This window comes from Leguminivora glycinivorella, chromosome 9 (assembly GCF_023078275.1).
Source record: "Leguminivora glycinivorella isolate SPB_JAAS2020 chromosome 9, LegGlyc_1.1, whole genome shotgun sequence".
NCBI lineage: Eukaryota > Metazoa > Arthropoda > Insecta > Lepidoptera > Tortricidae > Leguminivora > Leguminivora glycinivorella.
In genome coordinates this window covers 13244968-13263487 of record NC_062979.1, presented here as the reverse complement: position 1 = coordinate 13263487, position 18520 = coordinate 13244968, and the positions used below count along the sequence as shown (strand labels likewise).

At 34.1% G+C, this 18520-nt stretch overlaps 1 protein-coding gene across 1 annotated transcript; it reads left to right on the top strand.

Annotated features, from left to right (window-relative positions):
* The first annotated feature begins 9587 nt into the window (after positions 1–9587).
* LOC125229855 lies at positions 9588–9908 on the top strand. The gene has a single exon (XM_048134793.1). It carries the CDS (start codon positions 9588–9590, stop codon positions 9906–9908), a length of 321 nt encoding a protein of 106 aa, XP_047990750.1.
* The last annotated feature ends 8612 nt before the right edge of the window (positions 9909–18520 follow it).

Here is an 18520-nt window from a genome sequence, read left to right as displayed (position 1 = left end):
GTATCTGTGCTCATCGCGCAAACGAATGCCCTTACCGGGATTCGAGCCCGGGATGTATAGAGAGACTGAGTTTATTAGCGAAGATTTTTTTATTTTATTTTATTAAATTCAAAAAGGTTAATATGTTTACACTTAGACGAATGCGGGTTCTAACATATGGATGTTAAAACTTGAAACCTGTTAAAATAGGCTTTGAAACTTGCTGTTTTCTTTTAAACTTAGACTATGATACGTAAACATTTTTATTTTGCCCTATAAATACATCATGAGTGTCATCACTGTGACACCAAAGTGGGACACCATCATTTAACAGCGAGTGAGCATAATAGTTGGCTAAGAGGGCATATTGCCCACATGTATTCACGGCGAGATTATATATGGCAAAAGCAAAGAATGATACTTAATCTATTTTTATTCGTGCGACGTGCCTTTTCCAATCTAAGTGAGTATCTATTGTAGAGATTGTACAGTCTTGTATCTAATGTAAAATCGGACACTTCTACGTTTAGTTTTTTTTAATACTTAATGTGAAACTTATATCAATGGGTTGTTTTGATGCGGTGTAATTTGGATGGCTTCCGTTTCATGTCATCACCAATAGATAGTCAGATTGTGGGCCTGTAATAAATCTACTAATGTAATATAGGTTTCGGTGATAAGATTATTAGCGTCTTTGCAAACAAGAGGCACACATCATCAGCGAAAATAATGCATATATGTTCTGTTATTTTGGTAGGTAGTTCACTTATATAAATAAAATAAAAAAAACACACACATCCAAGGACGCTGCCTTGCGGAATTGAATTGTTTGTGGTTCGGAGGGCGGATTTAAATTTCTGTAGCTGTGGTAGTTGTTCATTATAGTGATCTATTTGTACGTAGGTATTGTTTTCTGTCCTGAGAATATGATTTTAGCCAAGCACGAAATGGGCCATGGATTTATATAGGTATTGTATAATTTCTGTAGTAGAAAATGAGATTTGAAACTCTATACTCATACACTACACAACCCAGTATGCTTTGTCTGGAATGAGTTCTAAAACTGTTTGTATTTTGTATTTAATTGTATACTGCAAGAGTGGTAGAAAGCCACACTCGTTTTTGTCTAAACGTTCGAATTTGTTTAAGTAGTTATAAATGCGGTTGCTATATAAATATATTTATTGGTATACTCTCAAAGGTTGCCTGGAAGAGATCGCTCTTTAGCGATAAGGCCGCCTGTTGTTTACCTCTGTACTCTAGGAATACGGCTATGGGTCTGATTAGGATTATATTTTCACCGTTTTCTTTAAAAAAAAAAAAACGTCAAATTGTAGCTATTTTCAACTTGTCTAAGAAACAATATTCAATGAAGGATCGGTTAATTAATTTAGTTATTGGTGCGGGCTTTTATGGATATATAGGTGGCAGTTCATCAGTTCAAAAATTGTATTTATTTGAAAAATACTGGAATGAAAATTAATTTGATGGAAATAAGTACATCGAGATAGCGGCGGAAACTGCCAAGTTCAGTTCGACTACTATAATGAGATTGGTCACTTATATAAAAAAAGAGAGAACTCATTGAAGCGATTAGCTAACTTTTCGGGACATTTAATATGGGTATCTGACATTTTTATCTGCCTATTTTATGTTGAAATTTCAGATGTTGTTTTCTTGTGATTTGTTTTATAGTTTACCACATTATTTTGGTTTTATTTTTAGAGGGGATCATGATCTTTATGTATCTTAGTCGCTTAGTTTCACTTATGCAACATTTTAGTATTCTTGTAAAATGTTTATAGTGTTTTGTTGCAGTCGAATTTATTGTTTGGTTCACTCATATTCTTAGCATTATTTTATGAAGATATGATTTTTATTGTCGCCATTAGTTAGCCAAGTCTTGTTTTCATATTTTAAAAGTTTGCGACGTCTTTAGCAATTCCTGTAACTTATCATCAAAATTATTATAGTTATTATTTACTGCCTGAGAGTTTATTAGATGTCTAGCCCACTCAATTTCATTTTGCGTTTTAAATAGTATAATACCTAGTGTTTAAGTTAGAGTTGCGTTTTAAGTCAATTTATGAGTGTTCTTATAATTTAATGAATACTTTTCTCATATTGTTAACTTTGATAGTGACCCGTCAATAACTATATTTTCGTCTGTAAGCTCAGGTTTCTGTTAGACATAATGCTTGGTTTTGTCTTTGTAGTCAAAGCTTCTATAATGTGGGTCTTATTATGGAGACTTTGGGTTCTTACAAATCGAAGAGTTCGTTATAATGATAATAGTTTTGGTTTTTATCAATTTACCTATTTTTTTAAATTTATTTTTTTAGGTAGTTTGATGTCTCAAGATCCTATTCGGTATGTTAGTTGTGCTAGCTGGTGTAGTTAATTCACTGCTGGTGTAGAACAATTCCTGTTGGGTATAGGTAGTAGTTATGTCTCTGTGTGTCGTCAGTAACGTCAACGTGTCTCTTAAATCATTCGCACACTACGTTTGTAACTAATGACATCGAGTTTTCGAAGTGTAATATGTAGTATTTCTGTTGGCACAGGTTTTAGGCTCTCGCCTAAGGTCTGGTTTAGACGTGCAAGCTTTTGGGAGAGGTGTGCTTATATTTCTAGATTTTATATTACAATGGGGTTTCGGGCAACAGTTGCGACATTCCCATCTCGATTTATCTTCAACTGTCATTGACTTTACTTCGATGCACTCCAGATAATCTACACAGTGCCGGATGTGATATACAGAACAGTCAAGTCAACGCATTTTGGGAATTCTTTCTTCACATTTATCACACGGCGCAGGCGAACAAATGTTGCTATTTGTAATTAGATTCCCAGTTTCAGGAAAGTACGGCAACTTTTGTAGCTGTGTTGGTAGAACTATAAAGCTAGCCGTAACCGTTAGCGTATTTTTAAAGGATGCTCGTTCGCTTTGAGAATTACGTAAAACAAAATCTAGATGTCGCTGTTGTCTTCCACTCTGTGTGTATGATCCAGCGCTAAGTGCAAACGTTATCTGATGTGTGGTAGTGTTACCTGATTGGCCGAGTCTTCTATGTTGCTATTGGTTTAAGTTTTGTTTACATTTCGTGTTTTGATTTGTATTTAAACGCCCAACAGAATAATTATTGAAATGCCTTACCTATATAATTGAAATATTCATGGATTCATGTTTCACTAGCAATATGGAATCGTAATTGAATTTAAAAAAAAAAAATTAATTGAATAATTGCACAAGTTTATTAGCACTTAGGAAGTTTTGCAGCGAGGTTATTGACCTTTAGAAGTTGCGTCGTTGGGGCGGCAAAAAAAAAAAAAACTCATAGTTTCGTTATTGGATGAGTAATGACGTGGCAACGCCATCTTTCGTTTGATGTACGTGCTACACTTGAGCTTACCTTGGGACTCAGTCGATCTGGGTGAGAATATTCTATAACATTTGTTTATTTATTTATTTATTAGTTTGATTGTCGTAGCACATACAAGAAAAAAAAACGGGAAAGAAAAATGGAGAGAGTATGTGCTACTACAGTTGAACATAAAAAAAAAAACATGATGATTTATATTTGAGCGTACAGATTGAATTAGTTTTTAGTAGCACATTCAAAAAATCAAGGAACCAAAAAACAAGAGAAATGAATGTGCTACAGTATGAAAAAAATGGATAGATTTATTATAGTTTTTAGTAGCACATTAAAAAAATCAAGGAACCAAAAAACAAGAGAAATTAATGTGCTACAATATGAAAAAAAAATGGATAGATTTATTATAGTTTTTAGTAGCACATTCAAAAAATCAAGGAACCAAGAAACAAGAGAAATGAATGTGCTACAATATGAGAAAAAAAAACGGATAGATGTATAATAGTTTTTAAGTAGCACATTAAAAAAATCAAGGAATCAAAAAACAAGAGAAATTAATGTGCTACGATATGGAAAAAAGTGATGTATTGAAGATGTTTTATTTAAGTTATGAAAAAAAAAACTATGTATGGATTTAAAAAAAAAAAGTGATGTATTGAAGATGTTTTTGTTAAATAAAAAAAAAAAACTATGTATGGATTTAATAAAAAAAAAAACGGATAAGTACATGTACTATTTGATTTTCAATAATCATGATAGACAAGTTTCTGTTTATGTAACTTAGTTGTTTTATTTTGAGATGTGTAATAAAAGAGTATTTGCATTGTAATGTATAGACTAATTTGTGTCGCATGTAAGTGATTAAAAATGTATAATTTTATTTCTGAATGCCCGATAATTTAAACAAGCCGAGTGTAAGATTACAAGTTATAAAAAAAAAACTATGTATGGATTTAAAAAAAAAAAGTGATGTATTGAAGATGTTTTTGTTAAATAAAAAAAAAACTATGTATGGATTTAATAAAAAAAAAAAACGGATAAGTACATGTACTATTTGATTTTCAATAATCATGATAGACAAGTTTCTGTTTATGTAACTTAGTTGTTTTATTTTGAGATGTGTAATAAAAGAGTATTTGCATTGTAATGTATAGACTAATTTGTGTCGCATGTAAGTGATTAAAAATGTATAATTTTATTTCTGAATGCCCGATAATTTAAACAAGCCGAGTGTAAGATTACACGATTCCCGTGATAGTTGACTTTGTGCATGAGGACATGCACAATGTCAGGATGGACGAGTGTAAGATTACATAATTTAAGCATTATTTGGAAAAGATTTCAATAAATAAATAATTGAATAATCATTGTTGAAATATAAATTCATAAAAAGTAAAGTGATTGATTATGATTAACATTGGTAAGATTGAAGGTGGTTGAGAAAATGGCATGGCGGTTATAAAATAACGGGCATTCGGTGACAGAGGGGGAACGGAGGAAGGTTGTTGGTATGGTGGATTGTCGTTGAGAGTTAATTGGATTGCAACATTGTGCAAAATAAATATGAATTTGATACTGGAGAAGGATTTTTATTATAAAATAGTAACTAAATTTATTTTCAGGAAAATCCCGTATCGTTCTACGTCCTATGTCCCAACCCATTTCCTCCCAAGGGTGTCATAGAAGTCGACTATGGGATTTGGGTTCAATTATAGTGCGGGCATTAGGCTGGCAGCCTGTCACTGCATTGACACAATTTCTTTTTCTTTCAACCCTTTAATTGTCAAGAGTGGTGAATTTGTAATACAGGCCTGAGTTTATGTATATATTTTTGTACTTTAAGGCAGAATTGAGAAGGCAAAACGTTAACGACGAGCAAGGGACGCTTGGAGCTATTATACCTACTTGGTGGCAGCCTTGCATTATTTTGAAACCGTTATAAAAATAACCAAATTGTATCCTGCACTAATAATAATGCTAGAAAAGAGGATTCAAGTGCAGTTCATCAGTTAGATGCTATGCCGCAAGTGTCCTGAATAATTAAAACCAAGGATTATTTATATAGGATTTACAATCTTCATACTAAGAATCTTACCTCGATTTTTTGGCGCCACCTTCATCATAACTACACTGATGATGATTTTTTTTCTTTTTTCAAAATGTGTTTTGACGTGATATCATGATATTAAAATAAAAATTCGTATAAAAAATAAAAACACGCAAAAATATTTGGGGAAAATATGATTTGGCCACTTCCAGGCTGCGAAAAACCGCCATCTAATAGTTTTAAGCCTAAAAGACCCATACATTTCAGAGGTACGTTTTTTTTATATGGGCTTTATATTAAATGGTCCTTGATTAAAACATTATGAGTAGATAAAGCGGAAACTTTGCCCCCGTCAATCTCCTGTAGGCCTAGCACATCATTGCCGCGAGTGTATGTCGCTGCGAGATAGATGACACATTTTTTTAACCTGAGGGTTAACCCACCATTTTATATGGAATTTAACAGATGACAGCCCACTAACCCTGAGTTAAGTGGTGGGTAGTCTATCTCGCGGCGACATACTCTCGCGGTAATCATGTGCTACTAACCCTGCTGTCATCAACTTTACTGTCTTTACAATTTAGTTGACTACGTAATAAGCAGCTAATTTAACAGAAGATTTCTCCGGGGAGAATGATACAAACAGTTAGCAAGGAACTCGATTTGTCAGAACAATGGGTAGATATCAGAGATGACGGGTATGGAACGTTATCTTGGCACCACTTTTCCATTATGATACAGTGTGTTACCATCATGCGGGCATGTATTGAAACGGATAATAATATAATCCATTAGCAATCGTTTGTGAACGTCAGCAATTCATAGTTGTTTAAATTAACTGCAAAACTCATTTTCCGAAATCCGCACATTCAATGTACAGCGTGCAATTCGCTGGACACTGTCATTACTTACATAGCTAATACGATGTATTGTTTATTTTAAAGTGTATAAATGTACCTACTTATTTTTTTATGCTTCGATATATCCGTTATATGTATTTTTTAGCAAATAAATAGTTCATTAATGTAGAAATTATATTTAATAACACACGCGCAGCACGGTCTTCTCAAGTGTCATCATGACATTTAGGGAGGGCGCAGACGGGCGACGCAACAGTTTTGTCTCCGTCGCTCGGTCTATGGGCTAGTATGAAGGTGCGCACACGTTGCGACGCAACTTTTTTGTCGCAGGGGTCGACGACAGGCCTGCGACGCAACTGTCTCCTTCCCTATGGGTTTCAATGCAAGTGCGCACACGGCGACAAAACAGTCGTCGGTCGGTTGTCAATGTTGCCAGTTATTCGAAAAAAAAGATAATTTTAAATGCAGATTGTTGAAGACGACAATATCTGTCTTTTAATTGAAGAAGTAGAGGAAAGACTGATTTTATATGACAAGAATTTAAAAGAATATTCCGACAATATTAAGAAAAACGATGCCGGGTTGTAAAATCATCAAAACTTTTAAACACTCATTCTGAAGTACCAAAAAATTATTTAGATAGGCTCTCAATTTCATGAAAAAAGAAAAAGTTGCATCCGAAATATCCAAAGATAATAGAATTAGTCTATGGCAATAGCTTTTTAGTAGTCTGTGGTTACGTCGCTGTCGTTCCCGTGTGCGCACCTCGGAGACTGTCGCAAGGGGTGACGACAGAGACAAAAAAGTCGTCGAGCGACTGTTGCCCCCGTGTGCGCCCTCCCTTAACGCGCAGGCCAAATACAAGATGGCGCGCTCCTAATGGACGCGTTCAGGATACTGTTAAAGCCGTGCTGCACGTTTGCGTCCGTAGCCCACAAATGGTCTCGCCGGAAAACCAGCGCTGACCTTATGGTTAGCAATATGCTGAGGCGGGACCATTTCGTGGTAAACATTATTTATACTGTATTTTTTATAACCATTTGTTTGTATCTTTATGTCTGTATGTCATGAATAAATGCTTTGTATTTTATTGTAATACTTATGCGCTGTACTTGCCCTTACTGAAGAAGTGACTGTGCTGTACATTGCTGGCAATAACATTTAATGTTAGAAAGTTTATATTTTTTTATTCATTAAATTAAAGTCATTGGTAACTTTAATCACTAACCCCCTTATTCATAAACGTACTCTAAAGTTATCAAGCCGATAAAGTTCGTTTGTCCCTTTCCGACGTATTGGTATGATAGAAAAGGACAAACGAACTTTATCGGCTTGATAACTTTAGAGTACGTTTATGAATAAGGGGGTAAGTATCTTAGATTACGCTCCGTCCTTTAAAAAAGCTCACTTGCTGGTAGCACGCATTATGAGTGATGACCAGCTGGTTAACAATGTATAATTTTTGAGTTATAGGTGTCAGTTCACTGCAGTATCATGTAACATCCAACAAAACGAAGCAAATCTTAAAGGATATTTTAATTATTCGACGCTGAAATACAAAACACATATCGAAAAATTTAATTTCAATGTAGACAATGTAGAAAATAGAAAACAATCAAAATACGAAATACATAGAAAGCGAAAGTCCAATCCTTTTTCACTTTGAAACTTGCTTTTGTTTTTGAAACAGCCAAACAAACACTAGTGTTATGAAAACTACATATAACGTTCGTTACCGTTCGTAGTTTCATGATTTTTCATTCAGTTTGTTTGGCCTTTAATCCAATTTCAGTTTCAATTCAATAACCATGGTCTTCCGTTCGTTACGTCTCGTTTGCACAAATGATATTCCTTGCGGAAAGTACAGTCTGGCAAAAAAGAGTTGAAATGAAAAAGTGACAAAATTATGATGTTGTCCCGTTTAAAAAAAAACTAAACTGCTATGTTGTCACGTTTTTTTTATTTATACTCTTGTTTGCAGGATGATAATGGAAGTTTTCAAAAAATAAGGTACCTAAACTACCAAATTATGTGAAAACCCGTCAAATCTCTACATAGTGGATCTGATATTGAGATATGTACCTACATAATATGTATTGACCGAAGAGCTGGCGACTTCCTCGCACAACGTATCAGCATTGCGATACAGCGAGGAAATGTCGCCAGAATACTTGGTACAATGCCTCAAGGGCCTATTTCTTAGTTTCTTATATAATTATGTAAATATGTTCATGTAAATAAAAAAGATAGTCATATGTATTTGCATTTTTAACGTAGCAATTTAGCAATATTGCTTTTAGTTTTTATAATGACCGGAGTTTTTATTGGCATGCTCAATTTTATAAAACTTTTTTTTGTGGAAACTCGTCCAGTCTACCAATCCAATACTAATTTATTGAACGGTCTGAACAAAGTATAGTGGTTTAATAAAAACCGGTATGTGAGCGTGCTCGGTCGTTAGCGGCAGCCGTTTCATGACCTCACACATTTTGTTTTAAATTTCAATCATAACAGCCACCCTGTGTTTATAGTTGGCAATTTCGACACAAAAAGCTAAGATTAGATTTATCGGCTTTATAGTTTCTCTTTTTAATATCTGCTATAATTAAATGTTTATGATAACGGAGTAACGTAAGGTAACGGACCCAATCATGGACAGTTTAAGAAAAAATTTCGCCTGTTTTTGATATTTCACTGATAAATGTAAAAATTCTGCCGCTAAGCGTGTTAAATCTTGAATGTTCTATCCTTCTTTTACATTTCAAGCGTATTGCAGAATAGATACTCCTATTGGTTTCTTCATAGTTAACAAATTAAAACTAGGTGTTTTTTCTCCAATTATGGACGGCAGTTCTCCAGTAATGGATCCCCCATTATGGACAGTGAAATAAGTCTAAAATTTTACGTAACGATAATCAATGAGTCAATTTTATACATATACCATAAATAAAATTAGTTTGGGTTATTTTAACATAGGATTGTTTCTTGTAAATTTTGGTTTTGTAAATTTTTCCTTGTCCATCATAGGAGGTACGCAGTTTTTCGGTTCCAGTAATGGACACTTGCAAAATAACGCTATTTCTTTATATCTTTGGAGCAACAAACTAGTATGTTTTATACATTATCTCATGCTTAATGCAGTAAGTAAAGCTCATTAAAGTTTACAGCCAGTATTATTATTTTTATTATTTTATACATGAACTCAACTCTCTTAGCAACATTACTAAGAATTCGTCTTGATATTTTTTTTCAGTAAATTGGTGAATTTTGTGCTGGCCTCTCAAAAAACAGCAAGAGGATAAACTTCACGCCGCCGAAATGAAAATGCTGCGCTGGGCCGGCGGTGTCACTTTACAAGACCGCATCCGCAACACTTACGTACGTGGTAGTTTTAAAGTAAGGCCGTTGCCCGAAAAGATAACCGAAAGCCGACTACGATGGTTCGGGCACGTCATGCGCCGAAAACCCGAGCACATGACACGCAAGGTGCTGGATATGTTCCCTACAACATCACGACGAGGAAGACCCCGACTGACATGGCTGGCTACGGTGAAGAGGGATATGGTAGAATACCAGATCCCACCTGAGACGACCCAGGACCGCGAAGCCTGGCGAAACATAACTAGGAGAGCCGACCCCAAATAATGGGAAAAGGACAAGGAAAAGAAGAAATTGGTGAATTTTATCTTGTCGCCAAATCCTTCAGAAATAACCTAATTAATTTAAACTTCATAATGAAACAGCTCTACAACTCTAGTTTATGGTACATTGCTGTCAGTTTTTAGAAACTAATTTTAGATACTTATTTTTAAGGATTTGTGTTTTTTTCTCCATAACACCGTCCATTATAGGATATTTTACATTAATTCTTAAATACTAAGCAAAGCTTGTACTATGGGTGCTAGGCGACGGTATACTTATACAAATATGTACATATTGTACATACTTATATACATAGAAAACATCCATGACTCAGGAACAAATATCTGTGTTCTTCACACAAATAAATGCCCTTACCGCACCATTGCTGCACCAGCTGATAAATTTGTGGCATGATTTAGCACAAAAACATCCTAAATAAAATCATGATAAGCACCTGCAAATAGTAAATCACTTTTATGTAGGTACGAATTCTGGGGTCTGGATAGGAAATGAAGGTATTTGTCGAAAAATATGCGGAAAGTTAAACGGTTTTACTGTCTTTTATTTTCTTTGAGTTTATATTTAAAAATAAAAAATGATACATAGTCAGTTACAAATTTAGAAACTACATGATTTAACTGGGTAATCTGGGTGTAAATGTTATGATAATTATGTATGGCGTGTCCTCTGTCTACGTCGTGTCTCACAGTTCGCGCTAACCATCTCATTATGCTAGTTTCCTTTTTCAAGTAAATCCTACATATGTTCTGAAAACCCAGTTTTATCGGAATTCTCCTTTCTTTGTAGTAGACAATAGCTGCCGCGCTCTAAAACTCCAGTTATCCCAGGTATTTCGATGAAATATCCTAAAAATGCAAGGCTATTCAAAACACTTTGTAAATTCAAGCAAACCAAGCACTTCCTGACTTTTGGGGCTCAAATTTCCTATGGAATTTGGAACCGAAGCTTTTACCCGGAATCGAAATGAAAACACACGCATAGGGGTTTTGAATTCACAGTCTTTGGTACAAAGTTTACTTTCAAAAGGAGCGGACTGATTCCTGGGTGTTTTATAGTGGCGTCTTCATCATTAATGCAGCAATGCTGGCAACGTTCAGCCCGCCGGGATCCCGCCCCTAATCACGTTAGACCGCCAATGCCCGCCATTACGAATGCAGGCATTGACAATGTCCAAAGGTCAATTACGAAGCATGTTTGAGCCAAGGGTACAATTGTCTATACATAGTGTACCTAGTTTTTATAACAGACAATATTTAAAGAGGCGATAGCTGATGAAGAACCCAAAACGCTAACAAAGTGTACCCAAAATTTACCTACATTTCTATAAATTGCGCGTACTAGTTACAGTGTTTTCAGATATAATTAAAGGGCTTAAGTCTATGTAAAATAGAACAAAATATGTTACTTTATGTTTTGTTATTTTTTGCATAGCCATAAAATATTGCCCGTTGTAAAATTACCTCCTGTATAAAATTCGACTAAACATCGGCAAGTCCACAATTCCAGTGCAATTCGAAGAGTCCCGATTCATATATTAATTTGCTGCGTGGTAAAATAAATCGTCAGAAGCGTAAAAAAGCAGGTTCATTTTACATGTTCTGGTTAAATTGGAATGAATTCGGCCTAGCGGCCTAGCCCCGGTTCGAGGCAAACGAAATGCGACTGAGAGGAATAAGTAAGGAAAGAGTTGTAACTCCATACATCAGTAAATGCAAGTTATTTGTAGTGACATCTAGCGTCAACCACGCGTCAACCACGCGCCAATCAGGCTTCAAATAGCGTAAATTATCAGTACCACTACATTTGACGACCGGTCTGGCTCAGTCGGTAGTGACCCTGCCTGCTAAGCCGCGGTCCTGGGTTCGAATCCCGGTAAGGGCATTTGTTTGTGTGATGAGCATAGATATTTGTTCCTGAGTCATGGATGTTTTCTATGTATATAAGTATGTATTTCTCTATTTAAGTATGTATATCGTCGCTTAGCACCCGTAGTACAAGTTTTGCTTAGTTTGGGGCTAAGTTGACCTGTGTAAGGTGTCCCCAATATTAAAAAAAAAAATGTAAATTAGAATTATTACTAACAATGGAAAGTTGCCAGCTGAAAACCGTATAATTTTTGCTTATATAATTTTTAAGAAAAAAAACCGCCGCTTTTGGGGTTCTGGTGAAAGGTTTGCGAATGTTGGATTATGTAGAAATGTATAGGTATTTTTTAAAACTGTTTTTAATGTAAATCTTTGATTTTTGATGGAAACATAAATGAATATACGTATACCGTTAAGGTTTGAGGAGTTTCCTCAATTACTCATGCATTAATCCGAAATCCGATTATAAGAAATCGAGCTTAACAAAATTTGACTTGAAAACTCAATATGTAAGCATAACAAAGAGAACAAATAAATGTGACTGTTCTGAACTTAAATTCATGCTGTTCTTATATAAATACCAAAGTCATTATAAGCGTGCCGTTCAGATTTAAGGACTTCCGTTCTGATTTTCATCAGCAGTTCCACTGCACCAAATATCACTGTTCTGGAAGAAAGTGCATGCTGTTCTTATAAAAATACCAAACTCACTATAAGTGTGCCGTTCAGATTTGAGGAGTTCCGTTCTGACCATCATCAGCAGTTCCACTAAAACACAGTACATTCAATAACAAAAATCAGAATCGTTCCAGTAACGATGGAGATATCGTGGAACAAACATTAAAAAAAACATACAGACGAATTGAGAACGACGTTTCCTTGAGATTTGGGGCGGAGGTTATAAAACTACAGAATATTTGGGAAACTAAAATAACCTGGGCAACCTTTTCATTGATATATCGTCTAAATGATATTCCATGCGACTTTAGTTACATTGCGAGATGTTGAGGTTACATACAATTTTGCACAGCCGTCAAATACCGCAATGTAATAAAACTCGTATGCGAGTTCTCGCACCGTCTAAATGGGCCCTAATAGGCTACTTGACCCTTTTTCAAAGTATGTCTTATATTATTAATTACTGTCTAATTGAACAAAAAAAATAGTACCATATTTTATTACGACTTAAAAAGCCGCAAAAAAATATTTAAAGTTTACTTTTACGTGATCAGGCAAAAACAACATCAGCCATATTAATCTAAAGAATATCTATGACATGACGTCAGTATATTTAGAAAAAAATATTTCACATTGTCACACCCGTCAACGACTATGAATTTTAATACAATAGAGGTTGCTTCTATGGAGATCAGATTACTACCTCTAATTTCCATAGTTGATCTGAATTATGTGACGTCACTCCATTGGCCAACACCGTTTTCGGAGTCCATAATTTAAAAAAAAACATACACACATCTTTAATTAAAAATACGCAATCATCACGCACTTTTAATGCCCGCAAGCTATAAATATTGATTTCTTAAGTCAAATACTATAGAAAACAATAACTTGATGTGCTAAATTCGATACGAGTCTAGTAACTATAACATCTAGCCTATTCTAGTAACTATAACATCTACCTAATGTGTGTACAGTGGAATGACTTTGTACTATCACACTGACGTCGTCAAATAAATTTTGGCCATAGGTCGCCCATTAAAACTTTAGCGTGCCGCTTGTACGACGGAAAACCTTTATAGCCATATATTAAAAGCTTTTGTCAGGGCGAAAACGCTCACTAGTTAAAATGGGGATATCCGCAGGATTTATCATTTTCCAGTGACTTGCCTTCAGGCACGGATCGCCTTTATCTCGCCACCCTTGCCACATGCGAAAAAAATATTCTCTTTCTTTAAGTCAGAAATATGATAAGCGTAACTAAGGCTTTTATATTTTTTATGGTACGTTCACGGTTTGATAACATAATTTGTTTGTATTTTGAATGAGGAAAATTGGGAAAATTAGCTTCTAAGCGATTGTATAATAAAATGATGATGTTGCTTTATAGACAATTAAATTGCTGGCCCTTTATTCAACCTGCTTAAAGTGACGATAAGCTTTTTTGTTGATTCTCAGTTGATATTGGAAATACGAGTATGTACCTATCCCAGTTTGTCGAATTGATACAATCTGCTTCCAAAATTAGATATTTTTAATCTACAGTAATAGAGGTGACACATATGATAACCAAACCAAACTATTATCAAAGACTTATAATACCGGGACGGACTAAGCATACCAAAAAAGCATACCAATGATTCAGAAATGTATGGGCCTTGTAGGCTTAAAACCAGATGGTGCTGTTTCGCATCCTGGAAGTGGCCAAAATCAATAAAATCATATTTTCCGCAAATATATTTGCGTGTTTCTATTTTTATAAGAACGAGTGACATGCTTCTTTATTTTAATATCATAATATCACGTCAAAACACATTTAAAAAAAATTGTAGGTATCGTCAGTGTAGTTATGATATATTTAATAGGTGGCGTTAAAAAAATTGAGGTAAGATTACGTTATAAACCGTATGGTAGTAATAAAACAAAATTGTTTTCAGTACAGATGGTGTTTTTTTACGCACTAGTGCGAGAAGTGCTTCATTATATGCCAGGTCGAAACTTCGGATGGCCATCTGTACTGAAAAAAGTCGTACGATACTCGTGCGAAAAGGAAATTCGTAACTCGTGTCGATTTAAAACACTCCCTTCGGTCGTGTTTTAATTTTTCGCCACTCGTTGCGAACTTCCTTTTTTACGCACTTGTATCGTAATGTACTATTTTATTTAATTATTAATATTTTTTGTAGGACCTACAGATCGAATCGAGACATGAGAAAATCAATATGCGATAATATCCACTGTTAATTTTAAAATCACGAATCAAGCCCCAGGCTTGTTTATTTCTATAGTATTAGTTGGAGCTCGCTGCATTATATGAGAGAATGTTATGTACTCCGTAATTGTCATATATATCAGTACTTAATGCCTGTTTGAATGCTTGTTAATGTAATCTACAATATATATGATGTGGATGTACTTTTATAATAAAATAAAATAAAATAAAATAAAATTTTTGCGCATACAAGAAATGTACATAAAAATAATAAATTCAAATATGAGTAGGTAAAATTTTCGTTGATTGGATTCCGTGCGATTGCCGCAGGGGAACACGGGGTACGCTAACTTGAATACCATGTTAAGGGATTTTTTCTCTTTTTCTTCATTACACCTTTCACGCATTCCATTTTATTTAAGGTGGATGTACCACTGCTCGACAGGTTAAGGGAAAATATTTATGTGTTTCGTGATATTACGATAATTTACCCATCTATACAAAACATATCCATCTTTTTTGGGAGATGTGACCTTTAACTTTATTAAATGCAATTAGTTTCATACAGTGATAATATAAAAAAATCTCAAAATTAAATAAAACGTAAGTCAATACGCTTGTCCGAATAACTGACAGGTGCTTTTGCTGGCAGTCCTAATAGATGACATCTAAGTATGATTCAGGAAAAACAGTAAAAAACAAGTGTTTTGGGTTAAAATTTACTACAAAATTAAATAATTTAATAAAAAAAAACGTATTCTGTTGATAACATTTACTTTTTACGTGTTACATTTATGTAATAAAATAGAATAAGTCGGCTCCGCATTTTGAGCAAAATAAATTATGTAATGAACTAAAATAGGGATTCCCCCAAAATAAAAATTGTATTCCACAGGTTCTGCAATACTTTGCCGGCTCCACTTCTTCGTCGTTTAAATCCACCTCTGTATCTGGAAGCATCACGAAGAACAGATCCAGGAAAATGTTTTGTGAAAAATGACATGTCAAGCACTACCCAAAGAAATTATACAGATTTCACTACATTTAACGAGAAAACATATCAATAAAACCGTAAAAGATATACAAAAAACTGTCTATGTGCATGTAATTTGTTTTTTTCAGTCATGTGACTTACAGAAAAATATGCTGATAATATGAAACTGTAAACGATTCGTTTTGGCTACTTTAATCGTGATATCCTGAAAAAACGGCTCGACAAACATTGGGACTTGGAAAATAACGTAACAGTCCCAATAAATGCCAGCCGTGTCGAGTTTTAGACTTGCGACGGTTTTCAGTCCTAATAAATGACACGCTTGTTTATCACAGTAACAATGAACGAAATCGACATTTAATTACTTAAATATCTTCCCGCACATTCTAGCACCAACACAATTATAGAATATGTTCACAACTTACCGTGAAAGTATTTTAAATAAGTCAGCAAATACGAGCAAAGCTTAACCAAATCGCTAACAAAATTGAGAGATTGATTGCTCATGACAATGTCATCACATATATTATTCATTAATTGAAAAAAGTTTCTATATTTTATAATATGGCGTATGAAATGTGAAGGCTACAAACATTTCTCATCTAATAAATCTAATTGCGATGAATGTAACGGTAATCTTATCTTATTAATCGCTATTTAAACCATGGGTGACGAGTACTAGTACCGCGTCGAGCACTAGTACATCCACCTTATGGACTCTGTTGTATTTAATTTTAATTGAATTTTATCATATAGGACCATTCGATTTTTAAACTGAATTTTAAGTAGTGCCTTATAGAATGATATTGATATGCATTGGCGTATATTTTAATAGTGCATAGTATTATATTTGTGCCATTCAAGTTTACTTATAGGCAAATACATATTAAACTCCGTATAGACAGCTACAGTCTAAGAAAAAAACGTACCTCAGAAACGATGGCGTTACACCTTTGGGGGACGCTCGGCTAGATGGCGCTAATATTAATTTTTGACATTTTAACACATATCAAGTTAAGAATCAATTTTTCAAATTGTCAAAACTGAGGTTTAAAAGTTTTAAGCTTGTGTTGAGAGATGGCAGTCTATGCACTGTGATTACATATTTTATTTTGACAGTAACTCTCTATAATACTTGATCCTCTTTGCTTATAGGTAATAAACACGAGTAATTCCCCTTGAAATAAATAATTCTCTAGAAACTTCTGTTGCGCCAAATTTCTGAAAAATACCTATGCGTTTTAAATTACTTTTTGTTTACAAATATAACACGTAGGTTTACAAGTAGGTATGTGATGAAAAAACTACACATATAGTGTACCATTAAGAAGAAAACACTTCTGTCTCGATGTCACAATAATCGAGCGGGGCTTCACATACCTATTGTATTATAAATACTTACCTACTAGGAAGTCTCAACTTTGCGAGTGTTGTTCTAAAGTTACTTAATGAAATAAATACTTTTTATTTTTTTTTATTTTTTGTTTGATCTCCTAAAAAAATAACTCTTCTAACAAATAAGTCTGCACTCTGCAGTAGGTGATACTTCTCTCCATTTCGCAATGAAAACTAAAGTCGCATACGAGCCGTCCGAATAAGTCTTAAAATAACTTTGCAACAGAATATTAAGTATTGTAATATTCTGACCCTATAAACACCTAACTAACATCAATTACCTATTTAGTTAACCTATATAATCATACAAAAATTGAAACTCTAAATTGTATTAAATAAAATAATTACCATGAAACGAATTCAATCAATTAAGTTAATATTTTAAATTGGATCAGTATTTTGACGTAGTGATCGTTTAGTGTCTATGTAGAACCCATTGTTGTAGCCGTAAATAGTAACCAGTCCTTTTCGCATATTATGAAACAGTATGTCCCATTACTCCTAATAACCCTAAAAGTCAATAGCCAAAATAGATGGATTAAGTCCACAACAAAAATCAGAGTGAATAATAAGTTGTAATTAAAAGATGGGGTTTAATCAAATATAATCAGATTGTTAAATAGTTAAATAGAACATAAATAAATGAGCATAATTATGTCAAAATTAAAATAACTAATGTTTGTCAGTAAATAATCTAAAATGTCACCATATTATAATAAAGAAAGTCAATAGTAAATATAATAACAATTTAAAATATTTTATTTTTGGGGTTATAGATGTCGCTCCGCCTCCGCGACAGTCCATGGCCATCATCCAGTTACGGGTCAGACCCCTGCCCCAGTTCTGAAGGAACTATTTTGTGGTCCTGAAGGGACATCTTTTCATAATGACAGGACTACTTTCATTTGCCCGAGCCATTATGTTGTGACACTTTCATCACCACCGAGAGGATTTTCAAAGGGACAATTTAAATATCAAATACTGGTAGTAGAGCAGTGTATCTGACCACTCCAATTCTCCAGAATTCTGTAATTTTGTACATCATTGTTTTTTGTAGGTATTTATCAAAATAATATTATCCAAACTGTTAATGTAGTCAATTTGTATCACCTTTCGGACCAAAATAAACCACGATCTTGCAACTTTCTGCCTCGATCCAGTCTAGACAAAACATTTATGATAAGTATTTGGAATAATATGACTTTATATTTGAAAGCCATTATGTATGTAAAAATCACAGGTTCATAGATAACAGAATAGACAGGCAAACTGCTGAGGGACAAGCTAATTAAAAAAAATAATCATTTTTATCTTAAAACAAAATGAATTTACAATCTTACATTATATTGTAAGCTATTTATTTTAATTTTCTCACAATATATTTATTTACTACCAGTAGGTATACAAGGGACCAAAAATATATATAAAGTCATAAATGTATATGTCGAGA